Raw genomic sequence first — 20,013 nt, 5'->3', positions numbered from 1 at the left:
AATGAGTACTAGGTAACCTTCCCTTTAATTTGCACTTCACATGGCGACCCTGACCAGGAGGTCTCCTCCCAACTCGTAAAGGTTTACCTTTTCATAAAGTCGCCAAAAATAAATTTCTTCTTCTGTATAGATATTTTTAGGTATAAGTTACCTACTATGCACTTCTAAAACTGTAACTTATCCTTAATAAGAGTTGTTGTTTGAGATCCTTGAATATAAGTAATACTGGCTAACAGACTAGGAATGCTGCTACGGAGATACTTTTACTAAAGTAGGACATTGTTTCTAATCTTTCACTAGAAACGATGTAGGTCATCAAGTAAACAGCTACTACATTCTATAGAACCAAAAATATCTGCCAAATTCTTGGGTGACTGTATTATTATTTTTAAAAAACATTACTCTCTACTTTCAAGACTAATTATTTCTATCTCCACTCCAGCAATTCTATTTAGTCTATTTATGAACAAAAGGGCAAGAAGAGATTATTTGTCTTTGGATTCTCCACAAAACCAGTAAAAAATATTTGCTGAATCAAATTATACTTCTTAACTTTTGACAAGCTTTATCATCTCTAAACAATGTTTAATCAATTTCCTATGTAAATGTTTTTCAGATGAAAGAACAAGTCCTAGAAGCAAAGTTTAATCTTCGCAGTGAGTCATTAAAAAGAAATTGCTTCTAAGCTTTCATGCTCATAAATACCTTTCCTGGGGTCTGAACCAGCAAGTCTCTTAAGCTACTACTTTAAAAAAAAATCGTTTGAAATTATCAATACACAAAATAAATTTCAAAGCTGCAAATGAAGAAAAAATGGAAAAGAATGAAAAGAATGTTTAATAAAATCTAATCTAATACTAAAGGCTAATAAATGTGATACTTCCTCTGAAATAGTTTTCAAATAGAGACTCAAAAAACCATTGAGTCCTAAATCTCTTCCTGCAAAAAAGATTTTGCCTGTGTTACCTCTACCAATGAAACAGGTTACACATTTAACCACTATTATTTCTCGATTCACATTGTAAGATCTCCATCCATTAAGGCCCAAAGTGAAAACCTTTGTATACAGTTTTCCTAAAAAGCCTTTTACCCTTTTCCCACAGTTCCACAAAAAGAAGAGTAACTTATGTTCAGAACATTGAATGTTGCTTTTAGTAAGTACCTGCAATGAAAATATCTTTATTGTCAATATTATCGATTTTTTATTTTTTATTATTATTATTTTTTCAGACAGTCTCGCTCTGTTGTCCGGGCTGGAGTGCAGTGGCATGATCTTGGCTCACCACAACCTCTGCCTCCCAGGTTCAAGCGATTCTCCTCCATCAGGCTCTCAAGTAGCTGGGACTATAGGCATGTGCCACAATGCCCAGCTAATTTTTGTATTTTTAGTAGAGACAGGGTTTCACTATGTTGGCCAGGCTGGTCTCAAACCCCTGAACTCAGGTGATCCACCTGCCTCGGCCTCCCAAAGAGCTGGGATTACAGGCGTGAGCCACCACGCCCAGCCAAATATTATCAAGATTTTAAAATCAAAAGCTATATTTAATATATTCCATGAAAAATGACTTTGGAGCAAAGACCTAGAAAGGAATTTTTTTTTTTTTTTTTTTTTTTGAGATGGAGTCTCACTCTGTCACCCAGGCTGGAGTGCAGTGGCATCATCTCAGCTCACTGCAACCTCCGCCTCGTGGGTTCAAGCGAGTCTCTTGCCTCAGCCTCCTGAGTACCTGGGACTACAGGCATGTGCCACCATGCCTGACTGATTTTTGTATTTTTAGTAGAGATGGGGTTTCGCCACGTTGGCCAGGCTGGTCTCGAACCCCTGAACTCAGGTGATCTACCTGCCTCGGCCTCCCAAGTGCCAGAATTACAGGTGTGGGCCACTGCGCCAGGCCCTAGAAAAGAAATTCATATCTAAGGATCTTTTAGTACCCAAACTGAAACTCAATATATTCAGCAGCAAATCTCAAGTAGAGATTATATAAAGTATACCTAATAACATCTTACTACACATGTCAGTAGGCAATGAAGTCTTCTGCAAAAGACAGTAAGGCAGAAAATGGGAATGTAACCCCTTTACAAACTAGGCTTCCACTAAAAATCTTTCCAGGACTTAATGTGGAAATCTTTCCTAAACAGGGAATCTTGAACACAGTGCTTTAAAAGTCCATTTTGTGAGCCAGGCATGGTGGCTCACGCCTGTAATCCCAGCACTTTGGGAGGCTGAGGCAGGTGGATCACCTGAGGTCAGGAGTTCGAGACCAGCCTGGCCAACATGGTGAAACCCTGTCTCTACTAAAAATACAAAAATTAGCCAGGCGTGGTGGCAGGCGCCTGTAATCCCAGCTACTTGAGAGGCTGAGGCAGGAGAATCGCTTGAACCCAGGAGGTGGAGGTTGCAGTGAGCTGAGATCGCACCATTGCACTCCAGCCCAGGGACAAGAGCGAGACTTCATCTCAAAAAAAAAAAAAAAAAAAAAAAAAGAGTCAATTTTGTGTTCCTATGTTATTTGTACAATGTTTCCATTTTCTCCTACGGGTGTGTTTCAAATTGTCCTTTTCCATTGTCAATCTCCAGTAAACCACTCTGGGATCACTTAGTACACACAGACTCCAGTGCATGGAGTCTGGGTCTGAGGAATACTTGAGCCAAGTGTGTGTGTTGTTCAAAGACTTTCTTTGTACAAATGCTAATTTCTTGCCCTGTTCCAGATAGCTGAAACTGGGGGAAAAAAAAGAAAAAAAAAAAATCTAGAAACGTTACCGTACCCTGATTTCCCAACAGCTTTTCCATATTCTCTAAGGTTTAAAGTGCATATCCATGCACATGAAGGGAACTGCTAGGACTTCAAACATCTGTGTTGAGTTCATGGTTTACTTTTTCAGAACTTTTTCTCTGGAAAGAACTTTTTAAATTTCTACAAATTTTTGTTTGAAGATACAGTCAATATATTTTCCTATTGATTTTAACTTCTTTCAGCCTCAAACCTTTGCAAACTTAGACATTATTTTAAATATTCATTATATTAAAGAAAAAAGTAAGGTATGTGAGCATATACTACTACTGGTTGCAATAGACAGTTTATCAGTCATGTTGATTTATAAAGACAAAACAGTATACTTGGGAGCAACTTTAGAGTAATGGCAATGTGTTCCGCCCCTTGCAGACATCATGAGGCATATAAATTTCAGTAGAATGTTCATTTAAATGCTGTTAAAAGTACAAATATTTTGAATTGGAAATACACCGCTCATTGACATTGTTTCCTAGAAGCAGCCATAATTATTTCTCACCAAAGCCATGATAAATGTATACACACACATATTACAAATAATACATGCGAACATCCACATCTATAAGGGGTGCTTCTACAGGCCTTATGCTATATTATGTATGTACAGATATAAATAAAATATAATTATTCCCTAGAATAGAAGCAAATGTTTCCAGTATTGTCTAATCACACAAAGAAGATAGAACTTTGTATTATTTATACGCGATTTCCTGATAAAGAAATCAAAGTATATGAACTTAGAAGACTTGAATGCTATACTTCTGGTTTAAGAAACTGATATATCATCTACTCTGTCATCTCAGATTACTTAAAAAGTTCTGTTTTGTTAAGACTATTATTTGCTTAGGTTCAATTTGCAACCCAAGTTAAAGAAGCACTTCCAATCTAAAAATCCAGAAGAAGTAATTAAACTCAGATGTAGGCTGTTTTCATTGCCTAAATTATTTTTAAAACATAAGGTAACTTGACATTTTAAAGCAATTACAATTATTTTCCAAAGAAATGCCAGGGTGCTTCACATTCTGCCTGTAAAACGACAATCATTTAAAGAGTATTTTATGTCATCAACTGTTGTGTGGTTTTTAAAGTCCTCTGATAAACGGTCCGAGAGGGAGGAGGAGGACAGAAAGAAAACCAAAGAAAGCTATTACATAAGAGAAGTAATTTAGAAAAACTGTTCTAACTGTTCTACCTGGGCCTTAAAGGGGGGGGGAAAAACAACAACAACAAAAAAACACACCTTTGCTGGCTTCAGATACATTCATTTAAAAACAACAGGCGGGCAGGGTGGGGAGGATGCAATGAGAGAACAGGTAATTTTAAAAGGCATTGTCTAGAAACGAGAAATGAGGAGAAAACAACCTCAATGCTCTATGATTACCCAAGAACAGGTTTAGCCAGATGAACAAGTCTGCTACAAACCCTCCCCAAGGCATTTGAAAGACTATCAAACAAAACTTTATTAAACTGGATTACATGTTCTCATTTATTAGATGTTGAAGGCCACAGTGTTTATGGTCAGGTGAAAAAGCTGATGCAAGGGACCCAAACCAGGTCTCGGTCTTCTTTTTAGTCTGTTTTTATTAGTACAAGCATTGTTAAGACAACCCACGATTAAATGTATTTGCCAGCAGGTCAAGTTCCTGAATCGCAGGTATAAGCATTCAGGGCGCTAAACCCTGACAGGGGGTGAAAGGCTATTCAGATATGGGTTTGACTACATCCCTGCAATAAGTAGTTGATTACATCGTTATATGCAATTGTGCTCTTTTATTAGACTTTAAACCCATGAAAATGTGTTCCCTCCTCTCTCTCATTTCAAGGACTTCCAAAAGAGAAAAAAAACAACAGTTCAAATGTCTTTATATTTCCATTTATATTCCGTAAAAGGATATTTTGGTATTTCTATATGGAATATTTTCCTGGCACTTGTCATTTGTATTTTGAAAACTTTAAGTTGTAGTTTTTATAACATGCTTAATTCATTTGTGTTTAACTATAAAAATTTCTACCTTGGGCTGCTTATGAAGGATCCTTCCTCTTATGTAATCAGTTTGTCTCCATGCAAAAACCTCAGGCCAAAACAGCCCGTTCATTTCATAGATAAATACATAAGATGCCTTTTCTTTAAAAGCAGTTTCTCAAAAAGCCCTGGAATCTACAACATTGTCATCGGATTTTAATTAGTGTTTATCACTGGGATATCAAGCAATGCTTCGTAACATGCATACAAAATGTCTGCAACCATATTCCTCTTAGGGCTCTATCTCAGCACTGACCTTTGTTCAAAGGCTTTTACTTTTTAATGCAGCAGTTAGAGATAACTACTTCATTTATCAAAACTCAATTTCCATAGTAACATCTAGCCTGGGGAGATTCAAGTCCTCACACTAATCCAACAACCCATTCAAAGGAACTGTTGAATACTTTGGTTTCCATAGCAATGATGGAATAATACATTTTGCTAGGTCATTGCTTTTATTAGCAAACTTATTCTTTGAACTTTAGGTAAGGCTGTATTTATTGAGGGGAAAAAAACACACTTTATGTAAGTTCTTTTCTTTAGGGCTGCTCTTTTAAGAAAATCGCAAATAGTAACCATCTATATATTTGACAATATTTGGAGTATTTGGGGGACCTTTAAAGTATGCCACCTGGTTTCATCTTAAAATGGCTTCTGGTATCATTTTAAAGTTTAAAAGCTCTTAAAAGTGCTGGTTGGGCACGGTGGCTCACGCCTGTAATCCCAGCACTTTGGGAGGCCGAGGCAGGTGGATAAAGATGTCAGGAGTTCGAGACCAGCCTGGCCAACATGGTGAAAACCCATCTCTACTAGAAATACAAAAATCAACTGGGCGTGGTGGTGGGGGCCTGTAATCCCAGCTACTCGGGAGGCTGAGGCAGGAGAATCACCTGAACCTGGGAGGCAGAGGTTGCAGTGAGCTGAGATCACACCACTGCACTACAGCCTGGCAACAGAGCAAGACTCCGTCTCAAAAAAAAAGTGACTGCTACAGATTTAACAAAGCAAATACAAAAGTAGAGGAGCTAAACTTAAAAGCACATGTAAACAAGAATGAATGTAAGCTAGAATAAAGATGAAGTCTCTCACACATACCAAGTTTGGGCTGGGGATTGTAACCGATTTCTGACCACCTGATTTTAACATTGTAATTTCAGCCCTACCTTTCATCAAGCACAGAAAACATACTAAACACAGATATTTTAACCTAGAGGTGAAACTAATGTTTTCGCCAATTATGCTGTACACGCCAAATGGGAAAGTTTTTTTAAGAGTTTAAAATGGCTTTCTCAGAGAAAAATTATTTGCTATGGAAGAAAATGAGTTTTTTTTTCTTCAAAACACTGCCATTATAAGTTTTAAAATCCATTAGTAAACATCGCTGTTTACATTTTTGGGTAATCAACTCTGAGCGGTGACAGGGCAAGAAGGCCTTAGTGAGGGAACATCACCGGCCTTCCTGGAACCAGATTTCTCATGGAACTGAATTCTAAACCAAGCCTGTGCTGAAAAGGTAGGCTATTAAAAAAAAAAAAAAAAAAAAAAAAAGTTGACAGAGGAAGAGATCAAACACGTGTTAGCTTTTAAAGGGATGAATACCACTTACACTATTTACACAACTTACAGAATTAACAAGAAAATTACATACCAGTGTGAGTCCTCAGGTGAGCTTTTAAATGAGAAGACTTGGTATAAACTTTTGTGCAACCTAAAATAAAGGAGAACAGCATGTCATTTTGGAGATCCTTTTGAAATCTTTACATTTGATGATTCAGTGTTTAAAATCTGGCTTTAAAGAAGAAATCTCTCATGCTAGATGAAGATTATTTGAAGCTTCAGTTTTAAAAGTTTTAAAGAGCCCTCCCCCATTACCTTATTAAAGACATGAAGTGATTTGTTTTATGTATCACTTTAACAGGAAAGAATACAGATAATCAAGCCAAACTACAAATGGAAAATTTGTGTTTATATTCCAGTAGGTGCTGTACTTCCGTATTAAGAGCTGCTATATGTTTTTTTAAAAATTTTAATGGCTCTAGAGCTGACAGTACTAAGCCATTATCCAAGATGACTGTAATTTTCTGTACTCCCACATTTCTTTTTTCATTTAGCACGTCATGCCATATCATGTATCAGAGTCAATAAATTTTGCCATGTATTAATCATAAACTAGCTTTCCCAGTAACTTGTAAATATATTCCATGTATTGTCTTCAACTTATACTTTGGGCCATGTATCTCATTCAAAACTGAGCATATGCTCACATGTCATCGAAACCATTCTTAAATCTATCTTGTAGACAGTCTTGTACCTACCATCAAGCTAGCTGCCTGCAACCTCCACTTCACCACCAAACCTTATTTTCCCCACCCTACTTTAATCTCTTTCTGGGGCACTTAATTTAGAATTAAAAACTGCAATTTATTCAATTGCCATTTTAAAGTAACTCTGGCCTAACTCGAAATAATATGTATTAGAAATGCAAATCCATTTTAATATTAGAGAGGAAAAAGTCCAAGGGAACTTTTTCCAGAATATGCTAGCCAAGTTTTTGACGCATAACATAAGCAACAGACAACTAACTGGTTTACATACCAAAGTTAAAGCACAGAGATAGGATAGGAAAAAAAAAAAAAAGGTAATTTTTTTTTTTTTTTTTTTTTTTTACTGTCAAGTACAACTTTCCTACTTAAAGCCGTGAGGTTGAAAAGGGCGCGTGCGTGCGCACACACACACACACACACACACAACATCTATCGATGCTTCAACCAGGTAAGAGCACATACCAGGGTAATCGCAGTAGTGGATGCGTCGTTTCTCCAAATCGGGGTTACTCCTTCTATTGTATCTGACAGGTTGGATGTTTTGTGAGTTAACTGGCAGGGTGGTGGGTAAATTTGGATTGTGAATTGCCAGTTTAGAAGCAATTGTAGCAGCATAGGATGGAGGTGGGGTTAAATTCTGGAGCATCTCTGCTTGTCTATCTGGACTTCCAGGCTCTGAGCTTGGTGGTGACGGGGGAAAGTAAGTGGCCTGTTGTGGAAGAAACTGACTTGGCATTGTGTATGTGCAAGGGGGCATGCCCTGGAATTGTTTCACTGCAGTCTGCGGAACAGCAGAGGTGTGTGTGTTAAGGCCTGCCATGGCAGCTGACATAGAAACATTAAGAGTGTCCATTGCTGCTGTCTGATTTGTAGAACTGGGCATATCTAGATCCGGTGTATTCAGTAGCTGGTACAGGTGGCCCTGCTGGGGAGGGACAGAAAGATGAAGATCTGGTGTAGGAAGTTCTTGTTTGATGAAAATATTGTTCACCTCTGGAGCTGCGGTCTGGTGTGAGCTGAATATACTGGTGAACTCAGGGAGGGCCTGGGTCGGGGCCGGAGGAGGGGCAGTCGTTTCACTCTGGTGGCTGAAAATGGCAACAGGTTCTGTCTTGATGTGTGTTACGCACGGTCTCTGGGATTTGTAGAGGCCAGTTCTCAGGTGAGTGATGTCAGGGAGGAAGACGTTCATGTTGATACTGTAAGGTAACCCTTCAGTGTCAGTGAAGAACTGGTCTACGACTGAGGCACTGTCTCGTCTATACTTTTTATGCTCTGGAATTATAGGAACTGGAGGAAGCTGAGGTGTCAGATACTTCTCCATTTCACATCTTGTCTAAAAAAGAAGAGATAAACATCCATAATCCACCTGATTCACCATCTCGGGAAGAACGAACAATCGGCGCCTACTAAAAATTCCCCCAATCCCTGTGTAAGGTACTAGGGCAAACTCCTCAGTGTTGCTTATAAACATATCAGGCTTATTTTGTCGATTGTGTAATAACTGGTTGACCAAAACCTTATGAAACTCTGTGTAACTGGTAAAACTGCTCCCCCAATCACCCCCAAAAGTGAAAGACGCAAATCAAAAAAAAAAAAAAAGCAAACTCAAAACATTCCATTCTGATGCAATAACAAGGTATCATCACCCCTGTACAAGCAGGATTCCCTGTCCCATTACACAGTTAAGTTTGCAACTAGAGTACGGTATTGAAATGTTGCCAAACTACCTCAATTCTGTTTAAGTCATAAACATTAAACAGCGTGTTTTTTTAAATAGAAAAAACGATCCAAACCTTTAAAATATTGCAAAGGCTTCTTTGCTTGACTAGATACTTCAAAAGTAATATAAAAAATATTATTTGGCCATTTCAGTGTCTTTTCTTGTTTACAGTTCAATGAGAAATTAAATACAACGTTCTAAGCAAAACCTTGTATCCACTAAAACAAAACAATTTCACATTCAATATTTAATCTAAATATTGATTTTAATCAGCAGATCCTGTAATTGGTTAATATGATAATGAAATGTTCCTATTCATATTCCTATCTAAAACAGATCTTTAATTACCTAGGGGAAAATCACTCCCTTGGTAGAGTGCTGCTAAGGAGCCCGTGGGTGGGGAGGCTGCTGTATCCCTAGCACGGTCATCAGCAAAACATTTATCATGTCCTCCTCAGTGGGCCAATGCTACATTCCCCCCTACTCTGTAAAAAGCTCAGTCATCCCTTATCTTCTTAGTGCCTCCAGAGCAGAAAATTGACAAACTGAAATAACCAAATACTTTTCAAACGGTGATCTCTTTTCTAGGCTATAAACCAGCTTGTAACAAGTCGCCTCAAGCCTTTTCCGGCTATCTTCTCTCCTAGTATAACTTAAGTCTACATTTTTTAACACTGAAAAGGAAATTTCGAAAGATAAGAAAACCATCTAGATGGAATGGCGCATATAATATTAGCTGTGGCACCTTAATAGGTAAATAAGACAGTCATTTTCTGCTACTACTTCATTTCAAATGCGTTTCATCTCGGACCTTGGTGTGGATGCGGACGGGGTTTCCCGGATAGACACGATTTAAAAATAAAAATTAACGCTCTCATCATGTGAGTCACATCTCTGACAAACACCACTGCCCTCTCACAGCAAGACCCTGGCAGACCCCACGGAGTAGGCGCTGGGTAGCAAATATACGATACGCCAAAGAGCTACTAAATGAAGTGTCTTGAAATAAACTGAACTAAACCCTTTCGTGCACTGCGCTCCCGCGGCGGTTAGTGGTTTCTGATTTTAGCTCTTCCAGCTGTTTGCATGTGGGTATGTTTCCAATTTTTTTTTCCTTGGGACAGGCTAAAAGTCCCGGGAAGTTTTTTCTGGGCTATATGACTCCCTGCGTGGGCGAAAGAAACAGGCGGTTGCTCTAATTCGGCTGCTGGGCAAGTGTAAAAGCCAACTGCCAGCTTTCAACGCGGCTCCGGGAGGAAATTTACGTGCACACGAAGAAAACAACACCCCCGGTCTTTTTTTTTTTTTTTTTTAAGGAAAAATAAGCGCTCCGACACAACCTTAGCTTTCCCAACTCTCATTTTCCAAACGCGGCCCGCGATCGCTTATAAAGCAGGTTGAGCCACTGGGTATGAAACCTTGGGGAACTTCTCCCCAGCACCCCAATTTGCGTTTCTACTTAATTAACCCGAGACGATGAGGATGGGGGGCAGGGCTCCAATGCCTTGGCATTGGAGAGCGGTAAAGGCGAAGGTGTAATTTAAGTAAAACTGAGCGTAAGGTACAAGGTTTCGTCCCTCAAGTGTAAGAAAAACAACTAAGGTGCGCGTGAGCACCCAGAGTTCCCTCCCTCTTACCTCTCCCAGGCCGACCCGCCGGGGCAGATTCCCCTCCATCCTTCCCACCTCCGGCCCCCCCATTTACTCTCAGCGAAACGCGGGGCCCCGGCCAGGCGTGCAGGGCGGGGCTGCCCACCCAGCACCGGCTCCGGTGCGCCCCGACGCACGCCCCAGCCTGGAGCGGCCCCTGTCGCCCGCGCGTCGCAGCGACGGGACACGCCCAAGATCGGGAGTGCAGCGGTGGGAGGGGAGCGGCTCTTCCTACCTGGACCAGCTCCTCTGGAGGCAGCCGCGGGCCGGTGGCGGGCGGCTGGGCCGGCTGCGGGGCCTGCGCGGGCGCGGGCTGTGCCTGCGGGCGGTGGTGCGCGTGCTTCAGCTCCTCGCCGGGGAAGAGCGCCGCGTCGCGGGCCGGATTCGCGGCGCCCAGCACCGGCTTGAGCTGCGCGAACACGGGCTCGTCCTGCGGCGCCGGCGGCTGGGGCACGGGTCCCAGGCGGGCGCTCATGCTCAGCACCCGCGTAGCCATGGGCACTCGGAGGCGCAGCTCCAGGCGCTGGTCGGGCGCACTTCCCACCTCGCCCACGCTGGCTTGGGCCGGCGAGCTCAGCGCGGGGCTGCCGGCGGAGGAGAAGAGGTTTCGGGTGGACTCCTCAGACAGCGGCAGGCAGTTTTCGAAGGCGCGCACGAAAAGCAAAACTCTTCCCCTCTTCCACACGTAAACGCCAACGTCCTCCGGGCGGCCACTTTCTCCCGCCCCGCCCCACCGCGCTTTCAGGCTCTCCGGAGCCCGCTCCCGCCACCGCCGACCTCCGCGAGAGAGCTGCGAGCGCGCGTACCTGCCCCGCGACTACTGACACTTGACGCCCGCCTCTATTTCACCCAACTCCGGGGGGGCGTGGCCCGCTTGCCTGATTGGCAACGCTGCCGCGAATCGCGAGGCCCCGAGGCCGGCCAGGCCTGAGCGGCCAGCCTATGAGCAGGGAAAGAGGCAGCCAGGGCCCCGCCTCCGCCGGCCCGACCGCACCCCTCTCGGGCCACGAGCTTCGCGCGCAGGGCGGCCGCGCAGTTTGTACACAACTTCTCTGACAGATTGGGCTAGCGGAGCCGGGGGCGGAGGGAAGTAGCGGAGCGGGTGGAATCTGGGAAGAGGGGGAATTAGGGTGGAGACGCGGAGGGAGATCTCTTCGCACTGTTCTTTGCCAGGATGAGGCAGAAAAAGAGTATTGCACGTCTTAGGTGTTGTGCAAGGACCTGAAACTCAAAAGCTGAAACCCAGAAGGCAGCTAGGTGGGGGCGCTGAGGCTTTTAGAGATTTGTCTAATGAGTGTGTACTTTTAAATATCCAAAATGTACTTCTCTTTAGCAGAAAACTAGGGGCAGTGTGATAAACAAATTTAAAACAGCTCTTGTCTCTGTGTATGTTTAGCAGTGAGTGTATCCGTTTAACAAGGCAAATTCAGAATGCCTGAATAAAAGATTTGATGGCAAGCGTTTTTTCAAATCCTTGCATAAATGCCTGGGTTTTTCCCACTCCTTCAGGATTTTAATTGCTAGACGTTTTCCCACACATTTCTACCTCCCATCCGTATGTGGGGAGGAGGGCTTGGGCCATATGAATTCTGAAGTTTCTAATATTTAAGCCGTGTTGATTCTAGCCGAAGCAAGGAATCTAATTTAAGCACGACTAGCTCAAATGTGTATTTAAATAGACATTACATCTTTGACTTATTTTTGCTAGCACTGTATGTTCAAAAAATGGACTTTAATATTTACAAAACAGAAACCTAGCACATTTACCTCACATTGTGCACCTTTTCCTACGAAGAGACAACCAAAGAGTCGCAGACATAGACACAGAGCAGCTCTGAAAACTGGGAATCCAAATTTGTTGGAAAGTAATAGCCAAATATATTACCATCCATTTACTATGTTGTTATAATGGGAGGGTGAATTTTTGCCAGCAATCACCTAAGGAAACCACTTCCCTTAATCCTTAATGTTCTTGTACATGATTTTATCTGGCTTATTGGGAGGACGGAACAATAAACTGCAATAAAAATGCCTGTGATATTACTACAAATGTACATATGTTGACACACAATATACCATTAGACAGTTTTACATATACCACAGCCTACTCATCACTTCAGAGTAAAACAGCTTTAAAAAAAGTCTTGGATAAAAACGTTCACTTCAAAGAGCGTATCTATCAAAGGTATGGATCTCATTTTCAATGGGTAGAAAATTAATATGCACATAAGGAAATGTATTTATTATTAGAAAATATAAAATTATGCTGTAAACTAGGTTTTTCTCCTTTTCCTTCTCTTCCTGTTGATACATGATTCATTTTTATAGCTGTGATCACTGCCTTCAGAGAATGGCTGATGACTACTTTCATGTTATCAAAGTATTATTTAATAAGCGCTTTTGCAAGTTTTTCTCTAATCAAGCAGCCCCGTGCTGTCCACCTTCATCTTTAAAAAGCTGTCCTACTTTTCTCTAATATAAAACCGATCATGTAATTAATTAGCTTAGAAACAGATTATAGAATTAGGGTGGGATTTAATGTAACTCTTAAAAAATTGAGCTTTGAAAGATTTTTAGTTACTTAATTCTGATAACATCAAACCTAAATGTAATGTAGATAATTCTTAATAGAACTTTTGTGCTCTTGTAACTTTAAATCTAACTTAGATTTAATACATTCGGTAGCTGTATCTTAATGTGCTTTTAAACCTATCTAGACCTTTCCTTTGGTCTTTTTATGAGAGCTTCAGTGGCCCGGTCTTTCAACCTAAGTTTTCACTGCAATAAAATCCATGTATTTTACTGGAAATGCTTCTATAATTTCACACCACTTTTTAACATGCTTTCATTTACAAAAGCTTTTTCATTGCAAAAAAAAAAAAAAACCATACAACTAAGTTTTTAATATTTTTAGTCTTGTTAATTTTTTCATATTTCCACTTTTCATAATGAATATAGATATGAAGCTAGCGTTGGGGTTCTTATAGTAACTGAATATATTCCTTTTTGCTCCAATACAGTAGCAGGTTTTAAAATTCCATTTCGGGCATAAAGATTCATGAAATAGGGCTGCCACTTTTAAGTAATAGTTTCTCTGAAATGCCCTGCTCTGCAGTCTCACAGAAAATAACTAGCTTAGCACTGTACAATAGTACGGAAATTGGAAAGTAATCCTTTTCGGAGACATTTGCCATGTGATTCTGAACATATAAAGAACATGTTCAACCAAGCTTCCTTGCTGTTGCTTTTAACATACATGCTACAGCCGCAAACCTGTTTCACCGACTTAGTAAAAAGGGTTAAAACTTGATAAATATTTTTCAAATGTTCCAGGTTCTACATTGGCATGAAGCCAGACAGTGTGAATGGACAGATCCTCAATTACTTTGAACTTTCTAGTTCTTTGCATTCCTTCCCGCTTAGTAGTGCTGTACCATTAGGGAAGATAGGAGAAAACAAAAAACAAATGTCAGGTTTCAGAAATCAATTAGTGGCCTGGCAGTGGTGTGTTAACTGAACTGTGCCAAAACAGGGGATTCTGAGGGAATGAAATAAAAATGTTGAGTAGTCAAGTTAGGTAGGAGGGTAAGCATAGAAGCAGTGTGCATGCTTAAGTCCTTAGTCACTGGGCAACACAGATTTAGTCTTAGAATAAACCATAAGTGTCACTATCTTTACGGGAATAAATACGGATGAATATGCGGGGGCTGAACAGGCATTCAGTGTTGGGGGAGGGGGTTTGAAGGAGGCAGTGGAAAAAAATAAATAGCTTCTGAATGATGAGATGAGGGAAATATGAAGCTATCACTAGGGCAATATTCACACAACGACATGGCAAAAGGAATATCTAAATTCAGTTGTTTGGCAAATCTAAATTCAGTTGTTTGGCAAAAACGTCAGAGAGAGCTTGAAATTAAGAGGTATAGAGTATCACAGACAACAAAACTGTATTCACTTTGAGTAGAAAAATCTTCATAGAGTATTTATTTCTGCCAAATCAGTATCAAACTGCCAAGTGATCTTGGGCCACAGAAAAAAGAACAAGAATAAACATGAAAAATAAAGTTTTATACGGGAGCACACTCTTCTCTAGGGTAAGATTATTTAATTAAAGTGACTTTTTGGTAGTCATTGATTGCACACCCCTGTTAGAATCTGTATCAGTGAAAACTTAAAACTATTGTAATTATTGTTCTCTCAAACATTTCACATCTGTAGTCTTTGTATTTTTTCATTAATGGCAACCACTTAAAGCCACACATCAGAAAAAAAGTCATTAAGGAAATAGCCTGATAAATAGAAGCTTCAACTGAGATTAGTTGGAATTTAAAGCATTTTGACTCAAAAGATTACGAGATAAGAGAGAAGATGCTCTGTTCATTGCTTTTGTGATGAAAAAATATGCAATTTAAATAAGACTAAATACTTCTATTTATATTAATTAAAATTATGTCTTAAGACAACAATTTAATATTTTATTTTTGTAATGTCTCTTGCCTCCAGTTCTTAAGAAATTACATTTTATATTTCAGTTTGGATTTTTAAATGTGTTCTTCTTCAAATATTTCATAAAACTCCCTTTATGCACTTATTCCTGAGGGTACTATAATTTATCTAGCCTAATTTTAAAACTCTAATAATATCCAAAAAAACAGGAGAGTTTTACCTTTTGGAGAGACTGGGATTGCTTTTTCCACCTTGTTAGTATAGTAAGCAGACAAAAGTCACATAAACATAAATGCCTGGAACCAAGTTATAGGCCAAGCGTATTGTAGCTTAAACTGCACAGTATTTAAATTCTGACTCGAAACATGATAGGCAAGCTTAAAAGAAAGGTCTGAGCTAAAGTGGTTACACCAAACAATCTTTTAGAACATTAGGGAGGTCTCATCATCAGCATCACAATGGGCAGTGTTTTGAGCCAATTGCTGTTCATGTTATGACAAAAGCTGAAATGGTTCCAGGCTGTGGGGAACACCCCATGAATGCTCAAATGAACTGTGCATGGATCACACGGAAATACTCTTTTAGATGTTGATTTATAGATGAAGTGTGTAAAAGTAGTGCTAAAAGCAATGTGAGTTCTTCGTGCCTTAACTTCCATACACTGTTGATGGTTGTGTAAACTTTAAAACTTTGGGGAAGGACAATTTGACAATAAGTATGAAAAAGGCTAAAATGTAAATAACGTTGAAAATGATAGATAATTCCTCTTCTAGGAAAGGTGTGTGTGTATATATATACACACACACACATATATATACACACATATATATACACACACACACATATATATACACATATATACACACACACACATATATACACATATATATATATACACACACACACATATATCTTTATATATAAAATTGGGCCAGGCATGGTGGCTCACACCTATAATTCCAGCCCTTTGGGAGGCTAAGGTGGGAGGATTGCTTGAGGCCAGGAGCTGGAGACCAGCTTGAGCAACATAGTGAGACCCTATCTCTACAAAAATGTTTAAAATTAACCAGGCATGGTGATGTATGCCGGTAGTCCCAGCTACTTGGAAGGCTGAGGCAGGAGGATTACTTGAGCCCAGGAGTTCAAGGTTACTGTGAGCTATGATCACACCACTGCACTCCAGCCTGGGTGACAGAGCAAGACCCTGTCTCAAATAATAATAATTAATTTAAATTAAAACAAAATTGGAAATAACCTAGGTTAGGTGTCCAACAATAGAGGAATAGTTAAGCAATACATCCACACCATGGCTACTGTTATGCCACCAAAAAGTTGAGTAGTTGGAAAAAAAGGGGAAAAATTCTTATTATTAAGGAATATTTAGTGACATGGGAAAACATTCATGCTATGTATAGTCAAAGAAAGGGGTTTTATAAATATGTACCCACAAAGATGGAAAGAAAATACCAAACATGGATGTATTTTGGTGGCCTTTGTTAGATGGTTATATTACAGGTCACTGCTGGGCGCGGTGGCTCACGCCTGTAATCCCAACACTTTGGGAGGCCAACGTGGGTAGATCACCTGAGGTCAAGAGTTCGAGACCAGCCTGGCCAACATGGGGAAACCCTGTCCCTACTAAAAGTAAAAAAATTAGCCGGGCATGGTGACGTGTGCCTGTAATCCCAGCTACTCAGGAGCCTGAGACAGGAGACTCACTTGAGCCCGGGAGGCAGAGGTTGCGGTGAGCTGAGATTGCGCCACTGCATTCCATCCTGGGTGACAGAGTAAGACTCCATCTCAAAAAAGAAAAAAAAAAAAAATTATGGGTCATTATTCACTTCTGGATACTTTTCAGTATTTTCTAGATTTTCTACAATTGCTATGTATTCCATTTGTAATCAGAATAAATATTTTAAATGAAAACATAAATATTAACTTTCTACAGCTAAGGGTTAATTGGAACTGTAGTAGGTGATGATCAAATGATTTTCCATTTGAAGCCAGTAAAGTGTACCTACAACTTGCCAATACTCTGTACTGGGAAAACACGTAAACTTTCTTAACCAAGCTGCTAGATTTTCAGGAATTTCACTGCAGAATGAAGAAGCTGAAGAGAGATTACAAAGGGGAGTTTGAAGTTCAAAAGGGGCGGAATGTCTGAAATATAAATATGCTTTAATTCATTTCCTAAGTGATCAGCAAGACTTCCTCTACACTTATTTTTACTCTGTTACTTTGGGTATCTCATTTTACTTTGTTGCTCTGTTTTCTCATATTAAATAAAACAGGCTGTTTACACTGTTTTGACAAAATGCATAGACTCTTAAAACCAGGTAAAGTTTATATGCATCTTTAAAGAGGTGTTTGTGTTTGTGTTTTTAAATTCTAAAATACTCACATAGAAGATTTGGCATGAAATAGTTTCAAATGGGATGTTATCTTTCCCCCTTTCTCTCTCGCTTTTTTTTTTTTTTTTTTTTTTTTTTTGAGACAGAGTCTTGCTCCGTTGCTCAGGCCGGAGTGCAGTGACATAAACATGGCTCACTGCAGCTCCAACCTCCTGGGTTCAAGTGATCCTCCCACCTCAGCTTCTCCAGTAGGTGGGACCACAGGCCCCACCACGTCAAGCTAAACTTTTTTATTTTTTGTGGAAACGGGGTTTCTCCATGTGGTCCAGGATGGTCTCGAACTGCTGAGCTCAAGCAATCCTCCTGCCTCAGCCTCTCAAAGTTCTGAGATTACAGGCTTGAGCCACCATGCCCAGCTCATACTATTGTTTCTCTAAGAGCCTTGTTCTCTTTTCTGGAACATAAAGTTGTTCAAAAGTTATTCCCAAATTTGGTTACTGAGATTTCAGAAATTAAAGTGGAAGGAGGGTGGGGATGGTAGTCTACAAACTTGATATTTAAAACATATTCTAGAGGCGCAGCAAGATGGCTCACACCTGTTATCTCAATGCTTTGAAAGGCTGAAGTGAGAGGATTGCTTAAAGCCAGGAGTTCAAGACCAGCCTATGCAACATAGCAAGACCCCAGTCTCCGCAACGAGTAAAAAGAAGAAACTAGCCAGGTGTGGTGGCACACGCCTGTAGTCCCAGCTACTTGGGAAGCTGAGGCAAGAGGATGGCTTGAACTCAGGAGTTTGAGGTTACAGTGAGCCATGACTGTGCCACTGCATTCCAGCCTGGGCAACAGAGCAAGACCCTGTCTCAAAAACAGAACATTTTCTATTAAATATTCAGTAGACAGCTGAATTTCTAAGGACCTGTTCCCACCCCCCAGCTCCCCACTGTCGTGACCACTTCTCACACATAAAACATACATATACACAAGTCTTTATTCTAAATTATTCGGCACATTGGTGCCCGCAAACATTTTTTGAACACTCTGTGTTCAACAGTGCTCTATGCAGAGCACTGTTGCAGATCTTAGAAATAAAAAGATGAGCCGGGCGTGGTGGCTCACGCCTGCAATCCCAGCACTTTGGGAGGCCGAGGTGGGTGGATCACAAGGTCCGGAGATCGAGACCATCCTGGCTAACATGGTGAAACCCCGTCTCTACTAAAAATACAAAAAATTAGCTGGGCGTGGTGATGGGCACCTATAGTCCCAGCTACTCAGGAGGCTAAGGCAGGAGAATGGGGTGAACCCAGGAGGCGGAGCTTGCAGTGAGCTGAGATCACGCCACTGCACTCCAGCCTGGGCGACAGAGAGAGACTCTATCTCAAAAAAAAAAAAAAAAAAAGAAATACAAAGATGAATAAGATATAGTCCCTGCCCTAAGCACTGTAAGCATCACCTGATAGGTAACCTTGCTTCTCAGATGATAGGTAACCTTGCTTCTCAGATGATAGGTAACCTTGCTTCTCAGATATGTTTCATTGCTTTCCTCAGTGAGGAAGGAAGTTCAAACTCCTCAGCCTGGGACCTTGTGCTGACCCCAGCCTATCTTCCCTACTTTGTATCTCACTATCCCTCCCCTGCTCTTCTCCCATGAACCTTAGTCTCTAACCGTTTGGATTATTTGTAATTTCCCAAAAGCCCCTTGGGTTCCCTCCAACTCTAATGCCTTTCTTTGAATACATACATCGTTGATATTATTTGGCTTTGTCCCCACCTAAATCTCATCTTGAATTGTAGCTCCCATAATTCCCACGTGTCGTGGGAGAAACCCGGTGGGAGGTAATTGAATCATGGGAACGGGTCTTTCCCGTGCTGTTTTTTGTAATAGTGAATAAGTCTCATGAGATCTGATGGTTTTATAAAGGGGAGTTCCCCCTGCACCAGCTCTCTCTTGCCTGCCACCGTGTAAGAAGTCTCTTTGCTCCTCCTTCATCTTCTGCCATGACTGTGAGGCCTCCCCAGCCATGTGGAATTCTGAGTCCATTAAACCTTTTTCCTTTATCAATTACCCAGTCTCAGGCTGGGCCTGGTGACCCTCGCCCGTAATCCCAGCACTTTGGGAGGCCGAGTTGGTTGGATCACTTGAGGTCAGGAGTTTAAGACCAGCCTGGCAAACTTGGCAAAACCCCGTCTCTACTAAAAATACAAAAATTAGCTGGGTGCGGTGGCACGCACCTTTGGTCCCAGCTACTCAGGAGGCTGAAGCAGGAGAATTGCTTGAGCCTGGGAGGCAGAGGCTGCAGTGAACCGAAGTCGCGCCACTGCACTCCAACCTGGGAGACAGAGTGAGACCATATATACCACAAGGCCCGGCTGTAAGCCTACCTTTCTCCCAGGGTCACACCAGCTCCCCCAGAAAGAATTACCCTCTCTGTTGGTTTCTTCTCTTTCCCTTTGTATCCCCAGTAAAGCACTTCTCACCATCTGCCTTATGCCTGTTGCCCCCAACAAATCGAGTGGCCCTGTAGGGAACAAATGATCTTATCTTTGTGTTCCTCCTGATGCTTCCTAGGGTCCCACACAAAATAGACAACCAATACTTAGTGAACCCCATCTTATTCGTAATAGATATAAGAGGTAAAATTAAAAATAAAAGTTCGAGGTTAGGCACAGTGGCTCACGCCTGTGATCCCAGCATTTTGGGAGGC

At 41.0% G+C, this 20,013-nt stretch overlaps 1 protein-coding gene across 3 annotated transcripts in view; it reads right to left on the bottom strand.

Moving 5' to 3' along the window:
- Positions 1–20,013, bottom strand: part of KLF5 (KLF transcription factor 5) — a 62,257-nt gene that overhangs the window by 7,255 nt on the left and 34,989 nt on the right. The window contains exons 1-3 of one of the 3 annotated variants that reach the window (XM_054446989.1): positions 10,750–11,392; positions 7,605–8,478; positions 6,467–6,526 (exon numbers count right to left, since the gene is read on the bottom strand). In XM_054446989.1, coding sequence (XP_054302964.1) covers positions 6,467–6,526; positions 7,605–8,478; positions 10,750–11,010 — 1,195 coding nt within the window. In that variant the 5' untranslated portion in view covers positions 11,011–11,392. The other 2 variants (XM_054446991.2, XM_063650930.1) reach the window with 2 other exon arrangements.

Source organism: Pongo pygmaeus, chromosome 14 (genome assembly GCF_028885625.2).
Source record: "Pongo pygmaeus isolate AG05252 chromosome 14, NHGRI_mPonPyg2-v2.0_pri, whole genome shotgun sequence".
Lineage (NCBI taxonomy): Eukaryota > Metazoa > Chordata > Mammalia > Primates > Hominidae > Pongo > Pongo pygmaeus.
This window is presented reverse-complemented; position numbering and strand designations above follow the sequence as displayed.